Raw genomic sequence first — 19066 nt, forward strand, 5'->3', positions numbered from 1 at the left:
GAGTTCTGGAACAACCTTCTCAGTGGGTCTTCAGTCTCCAATCTCACCCCCCTTTCAACTCCTTGCAAAAAAAAAAATCCTCGGAGAAGACAGATTTCCTGGCGTCTGTCCCTTGGTTAAATCCCCACACGGCCCCGGTCGTGCACAGCGTGGCGGGGCTCAGGACGTCACGTGCCGATCTGCCCCGGGAACGGAGCCAAGCGCGGCTGCCCTCACGGTCACGGCCTCGGCCTCGCCAGCGCTGCCCAACAGGCTCCGTGAGCGCTCACGGCAACAGAGGCGGAAACCCCGGGAACCGAGGAGGGGACCGCACGCTCCTGCGCACGAGGGACCAGGTGCCCTCTGACCACACCTGTGCCAATCCCACGTCCCCACGCTCGGACTCACCCTGCTTCCGGTCAAAGGTCCTCCAGGAACCGCCTTCTCACGTCCTGACACACAGCACTCCTCCTCTGAGATGCCGTGCGTTTTTGCCACCTGCTGAAGTCCTCCTCTCCCCAGACAGGGCGGCTTCACGGGCCTGTGACCCTCGCGGGGTCTCAGGCTCAGAGGGCCCCGCACCTGGCGTGATGCTCTGGCTGCTGGCATCTCGGAATCCGGGCTGACATTGGACATGGGGCCCTGCAGATGCCGTAGCCAGTCCTGACCCCAGACCTGCCCGCAGGGGCCAGGTAGCTGGTGTTGCCCTCACCTGTTCTGGCACCGCACCTGGCCTGTGAGTTCTTCCTGGGCTTTGGGTTTTTTCTACAGCACCTGTACTTCTTAAATGCGTGACATGTTTGTGCTGGATGACGGGTGATGTGAACAATACTTTATCTCTGGGATGCTGGCCATTGTCTCCCACCTTCTCAGAGGCTTGGTTTTCTGTGTGAAAACAGGAACTTTGGGCAACAGGGTGTCTAAGTCTCCCACCACCTTGAAATCACGCGGATCTGATGGTCTCTGCAGGGAAGCAGGGCCGGGACCGGCAGTAGGAGTTCAAGAACCGGTCCGCCTGCCAGCTTGGGCCTGTCGCCTCTGTGCCTTGCGTTCGTGTCTTTCTATACAATGACGGGAATTTATCTCATCAGGAAAAAAATGCTTCAACTCAGAAAACGCTCTGCTACTAGGTCACCTTTAGTATCTTATCCATTTCGTTCTTTCATTCTATTTTTCTCTTCAACGTCGGGGGTAGGGTTGGAAGGAAAGCTTTTTCTTCTTCTCCTGTCCTTCTGTCTGTCCTGAGTCAGGAACACTGCACGTTGCAGAAAATCGAGAGTAAGGAAGAACAGGTCTTACTTCAAACAGCTCCAGTAATTAAACCGAAACTACCTGTGAAATCGGGGCTCCGAGAAACAAAGCTGTGAGGTCAGCACCCGCAGAATCCACAACAAACCGCCTGCTCCTCAACGTCAGGTTGCTTTCAGAGCTGCGTCCATGTTCCTAAAGCTCAACGTTTTCTTTTTTTTTTTTTTTTTTTAATTAATTTATTTATTTTTATTTTTGGCTGTGTTGGGTCTTCGTTTCTGTGCAAGGGCTTTCTCTAGTTGCGGCAAGCGGGGGCCACTCTTCATCGCGGTGCGCGGGCCTCTCACTATCGCGGCCTCTCTTGTTGCGGAGCACAGGCTCCAGACGCGCAGGCTCAGTAGTTGTGGCTCACGGGCCCAGCTGCTCCGCGGCATGTGGGATCTTCCCAGACCAGGGCTCGAACCCGTGTCCCCTGCATTGGCAGGCAGACTCTCAACCACTGCACCACCAGGGAAGCCCTCAACGTTTTCTTAAAAGGCATGAAATAAACCCCGTGAAGAAGGCCCTACGTAGCTGGGAAGGAAGAAAGAAGGCACCCCCCCCACCCCAGATCCAGGTGACTGCAGCTGCATTACGTGCATTTAACACTTACGTCTCCCCGTCCGCTTTCCCTGACCTGGCGGGAAGGCGGGGGGTTTTATTCCTGCTGCGCTGGGCACGCACAGCCCGCCTGGCTCGGCATCTCTGGGTGAGGTGCTCGGCGCTGCCCCATCAGGACGCCGAGCTGGCACTGCAGCCCCGCTGTCCCCGCTGCAGCTGTGCCAACCACTGCCGTGCAGAGGCCACTGCGAGAACATTCACGCCTCTGGACCTCAGACCTCGCACCCTGCTCAGCCCAACGCAGAGCGAGTGCAGCCTCGGGGCCCCACGTCGCTGGCCCTACAGACAGGGCACATTCAGGGAGCTTCCCTGTAGCAGCCGCCCTCACCCCAACCAAAGAGGCTGCAGACGCGTTGCGGTTTCAAACCTGCAGAGCTGCACCGGAACCCCCACTGTGGTTTCCCTGCCCGGCGGAACTACTGGATAAATTACGTTTTTTTAATAACAGAGTAGATTTTGCTTCTCTCTCTATAAATACATTTACTCATTTTGGTACTAAAAATGCACAGAAAGGAGGCTTTTATTTAAATCCAAATATGTTACTGCTGAATCTTCAAGATTTACAGCATATACATCCTTTGGAGCACGTGGAAATAACCTTTTAATGATAATGAGGTCATAACGTTATGTTAGTCTGGAATCGCCTTGGTGGCAGCTACAGAAACCATCATTCCGGCTTTCGGTACGAATTTATGGCAAAATTAACGTATTGGTTTTGGAGAGATGTTCTAAAGAAAGATTGTTACGTTATTATTCCTTCTCTGTGAAAAGAAACTGAAATACAGACTAACAGAATGCTATTTCTGGCTCTTGTATATTTACTCTAATAATAATTTATTCTAGTAATAAATAGCAACCACTACTGGGGCGCTCTTTGCTAGCAATATGACCTCTCATTTTGACGAGGAAGTTGGTTGATTGCCAGCTTACGGATCAGAGCCTGAGGCCCAGGTAAGTGGCTCACCTGCGACCACCATGCAGTGCAGGGTTGAGTTAGGATCTGGACTCGGACCCTCACTACGTCACCGATAAGATGCGACACTGCTGGTGTACAAGGCAGTGAAATACAAGCCAGCAGCGGTTACAGCATCTATAAAGTGCCCTGCGCAGGGGCCGTGGTTAACAACCTCTCCACACTCCACTGAGGGCTTCTTGTTAGTCTGAGGCAAGTGAAGTAAAAAGGAGCAGGTGGAGAGAAGTAGAAACAAGAAGTTCCCATAAAAATACTGGGCAGGGACTTCCCTGGTGGTCCAGTGGTTAGGACTCTGCACTCTCACTGCCAAGGCCCCGGGTTCAATCCCTGGTCAGGGAACTAAGATCCCACAAGCCGCGCTGGGCGGTGCGGGGAAAAAAAAAAAAAAACGAGCAAAAGCAATTTCACAGGTTTGTCTCCTGCCTCCTGTTCTGGACATCAGCCCCGTCTCCTGTACGGCTGGCCGGCTGACTGGCTGACCCTCTGTCACTTGAGGAGGCTCCGTCCTGCGGGCCCCTGGGGAGGTCACGTCGGAAACAACACAGATGGAAGAACGGTGTGCGGTCCAACAGCGAGAGCGCCAGCCTGAGTCCATGCAGGACCGAGCTCCTGGCCGCAGCACCTCGGCTCCCGGGCGTGGACGTGCTCCCCAAGCCGCCCACAGGGATTCGGGGCAGCATGTGAAGAGGCGCCGGATCCACAGAGAGATGGGCCCACCCCCTGCAACCCTCACCTGAACACACCTCTCTTCCCACCACCTTCCTTGTGAGGGTCGCGAGATTTTCACTTGTGAGGTAGTTCACTGGCTGCAAAAGCACCCGTGTTAGAGGAGTTTCCTTAGGGCAGCGCGGAGCAAAGACACGGTGATGAACAGACAGGAAATAAGTAGGTCTGTCTCATTTTTAACAATAAAAGGAGTAATATGGCTAAACATATTACACGTGTATCGCATGTTTTAGTAATGTGGCTAAAACATTCAAGAGGTCCAATGAGAAGTGAAATTCATCTTCTCCATGTGTATATATGTATATACACATATACACGTGTATGTCTACATGTTTACGTACACCCACATGTGAGTACACTATCTGTGTGTGTGTATTGTGAGTACGTCGCCTACTTGTATTTCTTCTTCTGTGAGCTGCCTTTTCATGTCCTTCAAACATTTTCTATTGGCTTGGTTTCTTCTTTTTAATTTAGCAAGAAGTCTCTTTATATAGGAACATTAACACTTGGTGGCAGATGCAGCAAATATTTTACCCATTTTCATTTACGAGAGTTTCGATACAAACAACAACACATAGTAGATGTTAAAAAAAAAAAAAGTTCTAAAACTTTACCAAATTTATCATATTCTTTACCGTGGCAACTTCTAGGTATACGACGTATCTGGAAAGTTCCCCCCACTGCAAAGTAACGGAACCATCCTACTGTTTGTACCTTGTAAGTCTGTGGCTTTGTTTGTATTCTAACGTCCCTCGTTCCGGAATGCCTGCAACGGTGAAGAGCTGGGGTCTGAGATGCAGTTCTGGTTTCTCCCAATGACTATGATCTCTACTGAATAATCCATTTATCACACTGACTTGAAACGCCTCTTCAACCAAACACTAATTTTCCACATGTCCTTGAAGACTTACTAGTATGTTCATACTGAATACACCTTTTAAAGTAATGTTTGTATTAACAGCAGGTAAATAACGGACAATCAGTCCATGGATGTGGCTAGACAAGGGCTGTGGGACTTTCGAGTTAATCCTTCCTTCTAAGCCACACTAGGAGGGATTTTCCTTCAGCACAGAGCCGCAGGCAGGACACTGCCTGAGCTTTCTACCCACGAGAGGCGATCTTCGACCTCAGCCTCGGAAGTTAGTCGGACTGGTTCTGGAGTGCGTCTTCCCGCACTGTGTAGCCACTTAAAATGACTTACCTCCACGGCGTGAGTCTCCACACTGATTACAGACACTTGACCTCCAGACGCCGCCCACAGTGTGTCTTCCATCATTAGCAGACTTCGAACTGGGAGGACGCTTAATTTTATCACTGTTTGAGGTTCGGAATTCCAGGATCCATCTTAAAAGAAGATATTTCTTTCAATTTCATTCAAATTCAGTTTCTCAAACAGACATTTCTCCGAAGAAGAAATACAGATGGCCAACAGGTACATGAAAAGGTGCTCAACATCACTCATCATCAGGGAAATGCAAATCAAAACCACAGTGAGATATCACCTCCCACCTGTCAGAATGGCCATCATCAAAAACACAAGAAAATACAAGTATTGGTGAGGATGTGGAGAAATGACAACCCTCGTGCGCTCTTGGTGGGAATGTAATACATTGGTGCAGCCACTGTGGAAAACGGTATGGAGGTTCCTCAAAAAACTAAAAATAGAACTGCCATATGATCCAGCAATTCTAGTCCTTGGTATATAACCGAACAAAATGAAAACACTAATTTGAAATGATACTTGCACCCCAATGTTCAATGCAGCACTATTTACAGCAGCCAAGACCTGGAAGCAACCTAAGTTGTCTATTAACAGATGAATGGATAAAGAAGATGTGGTACCTATATACAATGGAATATTACTCAGCCATAAAAAAGAATGAAATCTTGTCATTTGTGACAACACGATGGAACTTGAGGGCATTATGCTAACTGAAATGAGTCAGACAGAGAAAGACAAATGCCGTATGATCTCGCTTTTATGTGGGATCTAAGAAAGCCAAACTCACAGAAACAGAGAGTAGAAGGGTGGTTGACAGGGGCTGTGGGTGGGAAAATGGGAGATGTTGGCAAAGGGTTCAAACTTCAGTCATAAGATGAATAAGCTCTGGGGATCTAGTGCACATCATTATGATTACAGTTAACAACACTGTATGATACACTTAAAAGTTGTTAAGAGACTAGATCTTAAATGTTCTCACCACAAAAAAGCAACGGTAAGTATGTGATGTGATGGAGGTGTGAGCTGGCAGACGGCGGCGATCATTTTGCAATATGTATCAAATCAAGACACTGTATACCTTAAACCTACACAATGTTATATGTCAGTTATAGCTCAATAAAGCTGGGAAAAAAGGTTCAAATACTCCCCTCCCCAATTAAATAAATCAAAATGAAGCCTAAATAAATTCATAACACTGGAAGAAATGGACATAAACACTCCAAATCAAGTTGGGAAGCTTGCTAGACCAGACATACTATAGTAATTTCAAAATTTCAACTAGTTAATAATTCCCATGAAATTTAATCTCTACCGGAGCAGTGGAAAAAACAACTTGAATGAGCAAAGCCGTGCTACCAAAGCTGGACAAAGGTTGCAGAGAAGAGAAACAGAGAATTCCACGATAAACACTCACATGATTCTAAATAAATGTGTATTTAACTCTAAACACAAATCACATCCAGCAGGAGACAAGCAACGCGTCCTCCGCAGAGTAATCATGCCCCGAGGTGCCCCTGATCCTGACACCCGCCCCCCACCCCCGGAATCCGCCTTTGGAAGGAACTGCCTCTGCCCTTCCAGCCCCTCGCGTCCCAGGGACCTGCAGCGGCTCCAGCCTCAGGACTCCTGGGATGGCCGCTCATCCTCCAGGGCTCGCCTGACTGCCGTCCTCCAAAGAGCCTGGACCCCAGTGCCTGCAGGCGCTCCTCCCAGAGCTCCTGAGCCCCCCAGTCTCCCCCGCAAGCTGGCCTAAGCCCTAGTTTTATGGTCTGTTTATGGTACAACCCCTCAGGGTGTGAGAAGTAGGACCCGCTGGAACGTGTGCCCACAGGTGATCAGCCCAGGGTCTCCTGAACCAAGCTGACAATCAGATTCTCCCTGTGGTGATGATGACACCGGGCCCCCAGCCGGGGGGGGGGGGGGGTCCTGGGGGGTCCCAGGCACCAGGCTGGTGACAGCCACACCACGCCGAAGGGGCATGCACTTCACTCCATCCCAAAAGAGAAGCCCCGAGGGCTTCGAGCAGGGGCAGGATAAAGGCCTGCAATGAACTCATCACTTTGAGGAACACAGAGAAGCCAGCAGGAGGACGGACTCTGCAACGACTTGCGCTGCTCTTGGCGGGTGGTGGTCTATCTCACACCCTCCTTTCAGGACCGAGCGAGTCACAGGTGCCTCGGGACGAGGGGTGACAAAAGCCGATGGAACGCGAGGCTCGGTGCAGAGTGAAACTCCCTCACCCCACCCCAGGCGCGGCAGTGACCCCTGCCACCCTGCAGACGCGCCTGCGCCACGCTCACCGTCCGCTCTGGCGTACACGGCCACGGCCCCGTTGACCAGGCCGGCGTACAGGCTCTGGGGCGTGCAGGCCAAGCTCATGACCGTGGATTTCTCGGGAGTGAAGAAGTGCTGGAGCCGCACCTTCTTGGAGCCTTGGCTGCTTTTATAAATGGAAATGCTGGAAGAGAGAAATGTCAGCTCATGGGTACGTTCGCTCACAAGGAAAACTGCCAGCCTGCCGAGCCAGAGAACCACGTTCAAGCTTCCTGCCCGTCCCCGCATCCTCCCACGCCTTCCAGAAACATCCCACTTGGCCGTATTGTAAAGACTGCTACCACTTTGATCTCTTTTTTCTTTTAAAAGAGAAGTTCTGCGTTATTAACCAAACAAACAAACAAACACCTTAGTTCTTCCTATAGATCTAGGAACTTCACATCAGGAAAATCATCGTAACTCTCCTTTACACTCTGACCATGCTCCTTGTGAGAATAACACAGAACAAGGCTCTGTTTCATTCCAAAGTGCAAGAGTGACATGCACTTTAAAGCATGAACAAGAATGAAGCGTGTCCACGGCAAAGGGCAGGAAGAACTAGAACTTTCGCCGCAAGGAGTTGTTGCCCCCCGGGGTTTCCTAGGGTAACTTCCTCACTCACTGGCTCCTTCAAAAGTCCTGGACCCAAGAGTCTCCACCCGCGTCCCAACGGAGGGGGGTCAGGGAGGGGCCGGCGGACTCCGCCGCCTCGCGGCTGGCAAAGCCGCGGGGCCCGTGTGCGACGCTCACCTCCCCTCCTCCGTCCCCAGGCAGACGGTGGGGACGCCCAGCACTCGGCCCCCCGTGCTCTCGGGCCCCCGGGGCCTGTCCTCTGCGGGCACGTACACCATGCACAGGACGCGGGACTCCACGTTGAAGCACTCGATGACCTTGGGGCTGGAGTTTTGAAAGGAGACGATGGCTATCTGACCCATCTGACTGGTGCAGCTTCCGATCTGGGGGGGTTCGGGAGGGAAGAAGTGGGCTGGAAGGGGCTCCACAGCATATGCACAGCTGACACCCCACGGCCACGGCCACGGCAGGATCCGGCTCCCACGTGGGAACCAGCTCGCCGACGAGGACCAGATAACCTTTAAGCAGTCTGCTCACAGAGCCCCGCTCCCTCTGCAACGTGTTTAATTAGGTCATCTTTTTCTTTAAATTTTAATAACAAGAACACAGCTTTGTTTTTGTAAAAGTCACATTTATATCCTTTAAAAACCACACACCTAGCACCACAGGATGGTAAAGGCCTATCGGTGCACAATTCGAAGTCTGAAAAAGCAGGCTGGTATCAATTTTAAACCAGGCCTTGCCTGAAAAAACAAGGACTTAAAAAGAGACAAAAAGGGGTGAGAATGGATCTCAAAGTGGGTCCCCAGCATTTAACACATCAGGGAGTGTTGTTGTTTTTCTAGAACTTGTACTACTGCTGCCATGATATTTATGAGCCCCCTGTTTGCTGGATCACTTAGGAACACTCAGCAAGGTTTGTTTCCCAACTTAAACCTAAATTTGATTGTCTGTTCAGTGGGAAGGAGCTGGATCCTGTTACCAGGGAAGAGCATGCCCGGCTCTACAAGAGAACGCTCGCCTGGTTCCGGGTTCTTCACAAATTCCTCTCCTTTTCCATCAATATTGAGGATGTCGTGACCCTCTCCTTATTCTAACGGATTTTTCCCTTCTGATCAATAAGCATCCTGCCTTTCCTGGGACAATGTCAAACTGCCAAGCCCACTCGTGCCGACAGGAAGCGGGGGGTCTGACCAGGTGCAGGTCCTGAGATGGAAAAAACTTCCTCTAAAATTCAAAAACCCTGAGGGAATTCAGCCCATCCCTTCGTTCTGGGCTGAGTGCAGAGAGATATCAGCTCATCAGGCTGTTTTCTTTCCAAAACCCAACCAGGGACTTCAAGCAGGCCAGCGCTCTGGCTGTGAGACGGGGCGGGGTGTGTGGGGAGTTAAGCGGAGTCAGGACACCCGGGAGAGAGCCAGGTGGGGCTGGGAAAGGACAGAGGGCCCATCGTGGAGGAGGTCTGGCGGCTCCCCGCGAGGGGGGCACCAGGAGACCTGAAAACGCACCACACGAGCAATTCCTCTGGTTTGCATGAGCCAGCAATGTCTACTGCAAACGCAGGACCATTCAAAGGTAGCGCTTCATTTGGAAGAAACTAATTTTAACTGCTAAGTTCCCAGCGTAAACAGCCAGCATGGTCTTGGAAGAGAAAAAACTCCATGCCATTTAACCGCCCAAATAGAAAAAAATCTTTCAATGCTTCTATTAGTTAATGGACTTCGGACTGAATTTAATCTGGTTAAGTTTTACAGGAAAAAAGCAAAGAGAGAAATGTTTTAATGCCTTAGATTTCGACACCTTTTCCAAAAGTGATCAGCCCCCTTTCCTGTTTGTGACCCCCATGTTGATAAACACAATTTGGGACACACCAGCCACTAACAACGAGCTATCGGACCACTCAGATCTGTCACTTCTCATCTCATTAGCTGTGGATATGGATTCTTCGTGAACTTGCATTAAAAACAAACAAAAGCATCTTACCCACAGGAAACCATGAGCCGTGGAAAACGAGCCTGGCTGACTCTCATTATTTAGGTAAGGCTCAGGATTATAAACGGCACATTCGATCTAAAGGGGAGAAAAAAATCAAAGGCCCGAATTTAAAATGGGACTCAGAGGAGGCCAGAAGGCATGTCTTACACGGATGACAGCACTCGGACATAAACCACAGCAACTCCAAAGACTAAGAGAGAAGAAGATCGATGTATGAGTCTCAGAAATTTGCTTTTTAGAAGCAACACCTAAGTGTGCCCCGGGCAGCTGCAGCTCTGGGTTGAGGCCACACCGACAGGGCCCTTGCCTCTCCCGGGGAGCAGGTTCTGCCAGCGGGAATGGTCCCCACCAGCTGAGGGAGCTCCAGGGAAGCCCGGGCTCCAGGACTGAGTGTCGGCCAGAGACCAAAGTGAGAAAGAAAAATGTGTTTCTTAGAGAGAGGGCACACCCACACGTCTCTGCAGTCTGTGTGGACACCGGCCGCAGTGCTTGAGTCCACTGCACAGGGACACTGACAGAACGCCACCTGCAGACGGGCTTTGCTTCAGCCAAGAGTGGGCACCATGCTTCGCGCCACCGGAAGGTCTCCAATTATGACCACGTGGAAGCCGAGCCGCCCAGCGAGGGGCACAGAGTTGCCGGACCTGAGCCGCTGGGCCTGATCGCGGGGTCTCGGAGGAAGGCCCAGCACCGGCTCCGGACGAGCAGCCTCCGGCTTCCGACCACCACCCTCCTAAATGACTTCTCCACGAACGGGCCCTGGAGGGGCCACGCCCAAGGCCGCCCCGGCGCCCCTTCCTGGTAACCGCCTGCCGCCCGTCACCTTGAACTCCTGCTGCTTGGCCACCGTCACGGGCATGTGTCCCACGAGGAGGGGGTGCCTCTCCTTCTTGATCTGATTCCCGTCGTCCTCCACGTAGAACCAGCCCAGGTGGTTCTCTTCCTCTGTGCCCGCGCCGGGAGAAGGGAACAGAGGTGGGCAATGAGCACAGGCCGGGGGCAGGGGGAGGGTCTGGCCCCTACTTTGGGTAAGACTGGAGAACTGAGGGTTTTCCTTCTGGAAAACAGCACAGCCTCTGCTCACGGGGCAGGCTGCAGACTTGTGGCTTTCTGAGGCGAGCGCTCTGGCCCGAGTCTAAGGGACGCCCACTGCCACGTTCCCGCCTCGTGGACCAGCCATCGGCTGGGGGCAGGGCCACTGCGAACCATCAAAGCGCAAGCCACCCGTCTGGTCTGTTTTCCTCCGTGCCTTTTTCAAACTGACCGAGATGTTTATATTCAAACACCAGGGACAGAGTGAGAAGTTTTCTAACATGGCACAAAACCATGGGATAAAAAAGTAGGACGAAAATGAAGAAATGTTTTACTGCAAAGCAAGTCGTCCATCTCAGCTTTGAAAACGTGACGCATCTGAAGATAAACAGGACCTTATCCTCAGAGCCTATCCGGGTCCTTGTTCACGGGGTCACCCTGAACCTGGCCTGATAAACCACTGAGTCATTCAGGGAGGGAGGGAGCCCTGTTCCGAGGGTCACAGGCCTCCCGGATGGCCCTCCTGCCACCAGCCTCAGATCACAAGGCCTATTTCTCTTCCGTATTTTATTTTCGGTTAACATTTCGGATTGTTTTGCACCTGAATGAGAGTTTTACACACACACAGACGCAGGACATCCCCGTGTTCTGAGTAACAGACCTGTGTGTGTGTAAATAACATCCATATATCTTATCCCACCCACCCATCTATCTAAATGTCTGATACACAGATCAAAAGACTGCAAGGCTAAAGGGACGTAGGGACAAGAAAATAATCAGAGTCACTCCCATCTCTGATAGAACCACAGGACTTATTTTTCGTGCTTAGAGGGTCTTCAGGGACAATTCGGTCCACTCCTGTGTTTTATTTCACAGTTGAGGGGTGAGGAAACAGGCTGAGACGAACCATCACTTTCTCATCCTGTGGGCCAGGCCCAGGGCTGGGTCCTGCCTCACAGGCCACAGACTCAAAGGACTTTCACTTGTGTCGAACCATCTCAACTAATATTAATGTTTTGTTATAATAAAAGTGAGGTTTTTTCCCTACAACCCTTAAATTATAATACAAACGTCTTAAAAATCACTGCACTAGGGTTGATTTTTCCCACGTGGAAACCTTCTTTCAGGTGAATGGATGAACCTATTGTAAAGTTTACTTCTCAGCCATGACCTTATCCTCTTGGGCGTGCATTTCATCACAGAATAGGAACGGACATGGTGTCTTGTTTGAACATGCCTCATTTAGCTGAGATCAACCGGCTCTTACCGAGGGCGAGCTTGGCCATCTGCAGGTTGTTGATCCAGGACTCCTTGATGGCGGCGGTGAAGGTATTGAACACGGCGGTGAAGAAAGTCGGCCGGCCGGACCTGCCGGGGAGAAGAAAAGACAATTCACTCCACGCGATGGGCTCCATCGTGTGAAACCCAATCACGGGGCCTGCCCCTCAGATACAATCCCCAAACCGCGAAGACATGCACGTCATGACAAAGGGCCCTGTTCTTAGTTCTGGCCCGGAGGCTCCCTTCCGACGTTTACTGACTTGTCCTGCTTCCCCGGGAGCTGTAACTGGATCCGACAGCAGTCGGCCGCTCTGATCTCCTCTTCCTTCTTCAAAATAAGTCTCTGTAAACCTGAGGTCCAGTCGTGGGCTACCGACTGGTTCAAGTTCTAGGAAGGAAATGCACAAGCACACGTAAAGATGTTAATAAGACAGGACCATCCCAAGGGAGAGAAAAAAAGTGATGCCGAGACATGAAAAACCCAGGGAGACCAGTAACACTCATCTGATCAGGAGAAAAGCACCTTTGGGAGGCGGGTCACGTGGTGCTGGGACATTCCTAAGAGAACTGACGCTCAAGTCAGCCTCCGGATGAACAAAAGTTACACCAAAAGCGCTTCACCTTCTCCGAAATAGGAGAAAATACACGATCAGATCGATTCTTAAAGTAACATCAGGTCTCGCTTTGGGCAGAATTGGGAGGTGGGATCACAGCTGACAACGACTTAGAAATTAAAAGAGAATTTTAAGCCAAGTGGCTTCGACTGTCACCTGATAGTTTCCTTTGAGGTTTCCAACCAGTTGAGTGATTTGACCGATGACATTTAAGTCATGCAGCAAGTTTTGTAAATCTTGATACAGCTGCCCCGGCCCCATGTAAACTCTGTCTGCAAAACAAGACAACAAAAAGAGCACAAATCTCAAGCGTGTTCACGCCGGGGCTTGAGGAAGGAGAGACAAGAAGGGAGTCTAGTTCATCCAGATTTTTCTAAAAGTGAACGTTTGCAAGTAAGTAGATGCTTTTCCCTTTCCGACCTTTCATTTTGACATAATTTTAGACTTTACAGAAAAGCTGCAACAGCACAGAGTTCCCTGCACCAGGTCTTGGATGTTAACCTCGAAGAACCACAGAAGCATCGTCCAAAGCAGGAATTCACATTGCTGCAGCAACACCGGCCAGCGCGGGCTCTACTCAGACCTCACTGGCTTCCCCACGGAGGCCGGTTTCCCAGGGACCCAAAGGCGGGCCCCACGATGCATGAAGCTGTCACAGCTCCGTAAGTCTCCTCCAACCTGCTAGGTCAGTGCCTCAGGCCATCTCTCCCTCATGACCTTGACATTTTTGAAGGACGCTGGTGAGTTAGTCCATCGGATGTGTCACAATTTGTATTTTTAAAGCACTGTTGATGTAATCACTATCAGTAAAAGGTCCCTGGTCTCTAGAAACGACCTTTAATCGCAACCAAAGTTTCAACAACCGCGCTCCTCCCAACACCAACGTGAGCGCCCCAGTGAGCCTTCTCTAACGCTTTTTGAAAAGGATGGAGAGAAGGCCTGCAATGAGCTGGGTGGGTGCACAGGCTCCCAGCGCCCGCGAGAACAGCACCCACCGCTGACTCAGGCTGATCATTTAGCCAAATGATCTAAGTCTGGGGGGACATAAAGCAAACGGTTAGCACACACAGAGTTCTGAAGCTACTGGAGGGTTTCGGGAGTGAAGTGGGTGGGTGGTGAGGATGGTGACTATCTACGCACCTCAGTGTAACTCTTGCCTGACCGGTGGAGTCATCTGGAAGCCCTGTGTGAGCAGTCATCCCAGGGGGACAGTGCAGAGATTTGGAGCTGATTTAGAACTCTGTGTCTGTAACCAAGAGGATCATAAATGAATAGGGACCTGTAAAGCCTCTTTACTCTTTATCAGAGAGTAGGTAAAGTGCAAGGTTCAGACAGAGACGGCGGAACAAGAAAGAAAAGGAAGGAAGGAAGGAAAGGGCAGATTCCTCTGTGCACCTTCCGAACACACAGGGACGCCCTGGAGGTGGGCGGAGGGTCCTCGGTGTGAAAACAGGAAGGGCTCGGGCAGCCCCAGGGCAGCCGCACTCGGACTCCTGGGTCACCAGGAGCCTCCTGCCAACCCGACACACTGGACTGATGCCGTCCACCGCCCGGCAGCTGGGACCCGCCAGGCCCAGCCTGTCCAAGCAGAGGGAGGGCGGGGTGGGAGCCGCCGAGGACGAGGCCCAGCGTCCAGGGTGGTCTAGAGTCACGTGTCGGAGCAGAGAGGTCGGCCGGCGCCCGGGACAGGCTCTGGAGACGGGGAAGGACAGGAAACGGGAGGTCACAGGACCGGGCCTGGTTCCCCCTTAAAGCTGCGTTCACGAGGCCCCACCAGCCCCGTCCTATCTCATCAGGGATAAAACCAACGCTGCCTGAGTCACCCCATCCCTGGAGGGAGAAGAGGACTTTTCCTGGCCGGTTAGAGAATCTTCCTTATTGGGACTAGAAAGAGTTTCTCTGCCTTTACCCAACGTGAAAACATCTCAAAATTCACACACGTGGTGAGCGTCAGAGCTGCTTTATGGAAGGGCACGCTGGGGACACAAACACACAAACAGCAAATAAGATCCTAATGAACCCAGAGGACGCGCACGAAAAACCACAGCATCCACTCAAGTTACACAAAACAGAACAAAGAGCCGTCGTTCTTTTCCCAAACGCTACTTTCAGTTTAGGAGAATTTCTTTTTCTGGCTAAATTCATATAAACAACAGATCTGCAAATCAAGATTTCTGTTGGGTGGATTTCCCACCATCTGGTCACAATGCCCAGCACCCTGGGTTTCTGGGAGCAGACGGCTTCTCACTGCGCCCGTCTCCATGGAAACCCCTGCAATTTGGCTTGAAAATGCAGGGTTTGAAAGCTCAGTGGAGTCCGTGTGGCCAAGGAAACAGCAACACTGCCCAGGGGCTCCCGGGGGTGCGGACTCAGGCCCCGGCGGGGGCGGACCCGCTGCAGCTCTGAGGCCGAGGCCCCGGCGCAACACCAGCCACCGGGGTGGTGGGAGAGTCCAGGGCCGGGGGTCTCCAGGCAGGAGGCGGGGCGAGGAGGAGTAAACAGGGTGCGGAGACACCGCAGACGGAATCCAACCCAGAGACAGTGGGCGGTCCTGGGGTGGCGAGGGGGACGCAGGGCGGCGGCTGAGTAAACACCCCGCTGAACAAGAGAGGCAGCCCTGCCCCACCCAGCAGTCCGCAGGCCTCGGGACAAGCTCTCCTTTCCAGAACTTTCCTTTCATTCAGAAAAGTTTGATAGCTTACAGATCAAGGACTTTTTTTTAATGAGGAAGAACGGACTGTTAAAATTACGCATCTTCAGGGCACAGTCTGGCGACTGGATACGCACACGTCTGCGGGTGCCTCTCTCCCCGCCTCCCGCCTGGACGGCACGGTGGCCTCTACCCGGCAGACCAGCCCCCGCCGGGCACCCTGTCCCTCTCGGGCAGCTGCTTCCGCACGGGGAACACACTTTTCTGCTTCCTCGGATGGCGAGGCTGGTGCCTACAGAGGAGCACGGGTCTAACAGGGAACTTTCCCTCTTTCTCCTTCCAGAACGAAGTCGACCCAAAGTCGCATCTGCAGCTGGAAGAAAGCGTGACGCCCTGCAGGGCGAGCATCAGCTCCGGCCCTGGACCCCGGGTCCAGGCCCCCTCCGTCTGCCTCTGAGAAGGAGCAGAGCTGGCCTCACGCGCAAGGTTAAAGCCGACCTCACGCAGGTTTCACTTCTGTTTGTATCATGAAGAGCGCCTCCTCCCTGCCCCTGAGCACTTGCTCCTTGTTTATTCTTCGCACTTCGTCTTCAGCTGGGTTCACTTCTCCGGTCTTCGCCTCCCACCCCGGTCTCTGCGCGTGACTGTGGAGACCCTCCCGCGTCCCCCGAGGGGCTCAGTCCTCCTCACCCCCTGCCCGGATGCCGCTCCCTGGAGGGGAAGGATGCTTCCGTCTCTTCCAGCTTTTTTTTTAAGATATTTTTTTTTGGATGTGGACCACTTTTAAAGTCTTTATGGAATTTGTTACAATGTTGCTTCTGTTTTATGTTTTGGTTTTTTGGCCGAGGAGGCATGTGGGATCTTAGCTCCCTGACCGGGGATCGAACCCGCTCCCCCGGCATTGGAAGGCGAAGTCTTAACCACTGGACCGCCAGGAAAGTCCCTCTTCCAGCGTACTTTTAATCATGGCAGTAGCCCCCCCACCTCGTTCCTGAGCTGCTGTACCCACTGCCCCCGCTTCCCCCTTCACAGCCAGATGGCAGGGATCCGGGCACCTGTGTTAGATTTCAGCCTACAGGGGACACGCAGTAAATGCTTCAGGATGGGAAGTGACACTGGTCCAGGCAGGCTGTCAGGCTGGCCTTCCATTCTCTCTGCAAAGTTCCTGATGGCAAACAAGGGCCCCATTTCCAAACAGGGGCGCCTGGCTCCCTGGAACTGCCATCGGTTCCCCTGCAGGCTGCCGGCAGGGGGTGGGGGGGTGGGGGTGGGCACAGGGCAGACGACCGCCGACACGCACGTCCGCGCCGTGTCCACCACGGTTCTCCCGGCCTGCGTCCCTGCCCCACGACAGGAAAGCTCCACAGCTGGACGCTGGTCCAGCCGCTCAGCCCCCCAGAGCCCAGGCCGGTCCTGGGCCCCTACAGTGTGTCTCGCTCTGCGACAAAGAGGCCCAGCTACGCGTCTGCTTTTACTGCCCATTTTAAGGATTAAGTAACGACGTGGAGAGCAACGGGCGGGATTTTTACAAGATGGCATGTATCAGTATTTGCACATGAAGAAGTGCTTCCCTTTAAGCCAGATCCAGCTGCTTCTCACCTGTTGAAATGTCTCAGGAACCTCTCCTTGGGAAGCGTTTGCTGCTGGGTGGTGAAGGTTTCTCCTTCTTGTGTACGTGACTCTCTGAGGGTCCGGCAGCTCATCCCCCCAAGGCCCCCGCGGAGCCAGCGCTGCGGCTACGGCCCCTCACACCCTCCACGGCGCCCACCTGGCACAATTCCTTGCAAACTGGGGGCGCTTTAGGGCCCACTTGTGGGAACTAAATGAAGAAAACACTCTACAGTGTCACCTTCTTTCTGGCAAAAGGGAAATCTATTTTCTCATAAACCCACCTCCTGAGACAGCGTGGAGCAGGGTGAAAATAAGACGCAATTAGCACAGAATTTTGCAAAGTCAGTTCCAGGGCTTGGAAGCTTAAACCAACCCAGGGACCCCAGCTTGCAGGGCCCTGCACTAGAGGGAAACGTTTAAGGCCATCACGTGTCACAACTCAAGGACACGGGAGGGTGCAAAGCAAAGGCACGCAGCAGGGGCCACGCTGTCTCCACCGCTGAGTAACAGACCCAATCTTGCAGCACTGAGCTTCAGAACAGAGTCGTTCAAACAGCAGAACAGTCACATGAATATCGACGGGGAACAGGACTTCTAACTTAGCTGACGGGCCTTGAGTCCCGTCTTCCAGCACATACAGAATTAGCAAACTTTAGTTTGTTAAAAACCATTTCTTTTAATCTAGAAGGCATTTTGAAAACCATCTACTCCACACTCCCCTTTCACAGCTCAGAGCTAAAAATTAAACCCACTTTAAGGATGAGGAAACTACAGAGGCACGCACTAAACCAGGATCCCAGGCAAACATCTGCGCCCACGGCGCTGACTGCGTCTGCCAGCATCGCCCCTGATCTCCAGACTCGGTACCCAGAGCATCCTGTCCCCCACCCCCCCAACCCCCCGCACTGTCTGTCCACTTGGCACCTCGACTGGTAACACCCTGCACTTAAAATGGGTGAATTGTGTTCATGTGTATCATTTTTTTTTGGATTCCGCATATAAGTGATATCATATGATATTTGTCTTTCCCTGACTTACTTCACTCAGTATGACAATCTCTAGGTCAACCAGAGGGAAAGAATCGGGGGAAAGGTTAGTTAGGGAGTTTGGGATTGACATGTACACACTGCTATATTTAAAATAGATAACCAACAAGGACCTACTGTGTAGCACAGGAAACTATACTCAATATTTTGTAATAACCTATAAGGTTAAATCTTACAGGGAAAAGAACCTGAAAAAGAACAGATATATGTATATGTATAACTGTATCATTTGCTGTACACCTGAAACTAACACAACATTAGATTGTTAACCAACTATACTCCAAAATAAAATAAAAAGTTAAAAAGAAGCAACATGTAACTAGGACTATTAAAAGAGTTTTGGACAACGTGAACACCAGGATGGGCAGCGGCTCTGCAAAGTGCCCTTCCCAGGACACCTGGACCGAGAACATGTCCTCCCCGGGAGTCTCCCCACCTGGAAACCTGCACCAAGACACCAGCCAGTCAAACTTCCACTGTCACAATCTGTTGATGATACAGACCTGTTAAGGGACGAATGGGCACCTTAATTCTTTCTCCTCAAGAAGCCAGCATTGCCTAAACATTAACAATCACCTTCACTCTGCTCTCCTTTATTCCAAGAGACAGATATTTTACTGTGTTATCAGCAACTGTTTTGTTTTCCTTCTCTGACCTTAGCCTTTGTTCTCCTGGCGTCCGACCACACATGTAATGGAAACCATAAGAGTAAGAGGATCCTTGGATGGAGATGGATCAAGGGCCCCCGATTCTACAGCAACTTCTCAGGTCTTGAGGTCTATCTGGAGACCACTCAGTGGTCTCGGTCCTGCCTTTAAGGACTTAGCAGTATCACCAGTTGTAAAGCCAGAGTGAGCAGCTAGATAACCTGGAAGCAAAGTTCTCCTTAAACTCAGAATGAAGAAGAAGATGTACTCTGCAGAGTGACACACTTTCTTCTGATGGACAATGGGGACCACGTATCTGCATCTGCCGTAGCTGACAGGAGCTCGTGATAACATCTAGGGCTCAAATGCAGCAGTAAACTTAGTCCAGGTTCTTTCTTGCGTGTAATATTTTACAAATTAAGTCACCCTGCTTTCTGCTTTTTAATACTGCTGACTTGAATCTTATTCTAAGTTGGCTCAGTACAAACCATAAATT

General features: G+C 51.6%; 1 protein-coding gene and 1 non-coding gene across 12 annotated transcripts in view; one reads left to right on the top strand and one right to left on the bottom strand.

The window, feature by feature from the left end:
• The window catches only part of ARHGEF10 (Rho guanine nucleotide exchange factor 10), an 89612-nt gene that overhangs the window by 16289 nt on the left and 54257 nt on the right, over positions 1-19066 (bottom strand). For 8 of the 11 annotated variants that reach the window (XM_036838831.1, XM_036838821.1, XM_036838822.1 and 5 more), the window contains 8 exons: positions 12773-12888; positions 12263-12390; positions 11989-12089; positions 10513-10634; positions 9678-9764; positions 7872-8077; positions 7109-7266; positions 4788-4930 (listed from right to left, as the gene is read on the bottom strand). In XM_036838831.1, coding sequence (XP_036694726.1) covers positions 4788-4930; positions 7109-7266; positions 7872-8077; positions 9678-9764; positions 10513-10634; positions 11989-12089; positions 12263-12390; positions 12773-12888 — 1061 coding nt within the window. Of the gene's footprint in view, positions 1-600; positions 1235-4787; positions 4931-7108; positions 7267-7871; positions 8078-9677; positions 9765-10512; positions 10635-11988; positions 12090-12262; positions 12391-12772; positions 12889-19066 lie in introns of those variants that run through there. The other 3 variants (XM_036838830.1, XM_036838823.1, XM_036838824.1) reach the window with 3 other exon arrangements.
• TRNAE-CUC lies at positions 3127-3199 on the top strand. Its single transcript has one exon. It is a non-coding gene; the product is annotated as a tRNA-Glu (tRNA).

Source organism: Balaenoptera musculus, chromosome 21 (assembly GCF_009873245.2).
Source record: "Balaenoptera musculus isolate JJ_BM4_2016_0621 chromosome 21, mBalMus1.pri.v3, whole genome shotgun sequence".
In the NCBI taxonomy this organism is placed as follows: domain Eukaryota; kingdom Metazoa; phylum Chordata; class Mammalia; order Artiodactyla; family Balaenopteridae; genus Balaenoptera; species Balaenoptera musculus.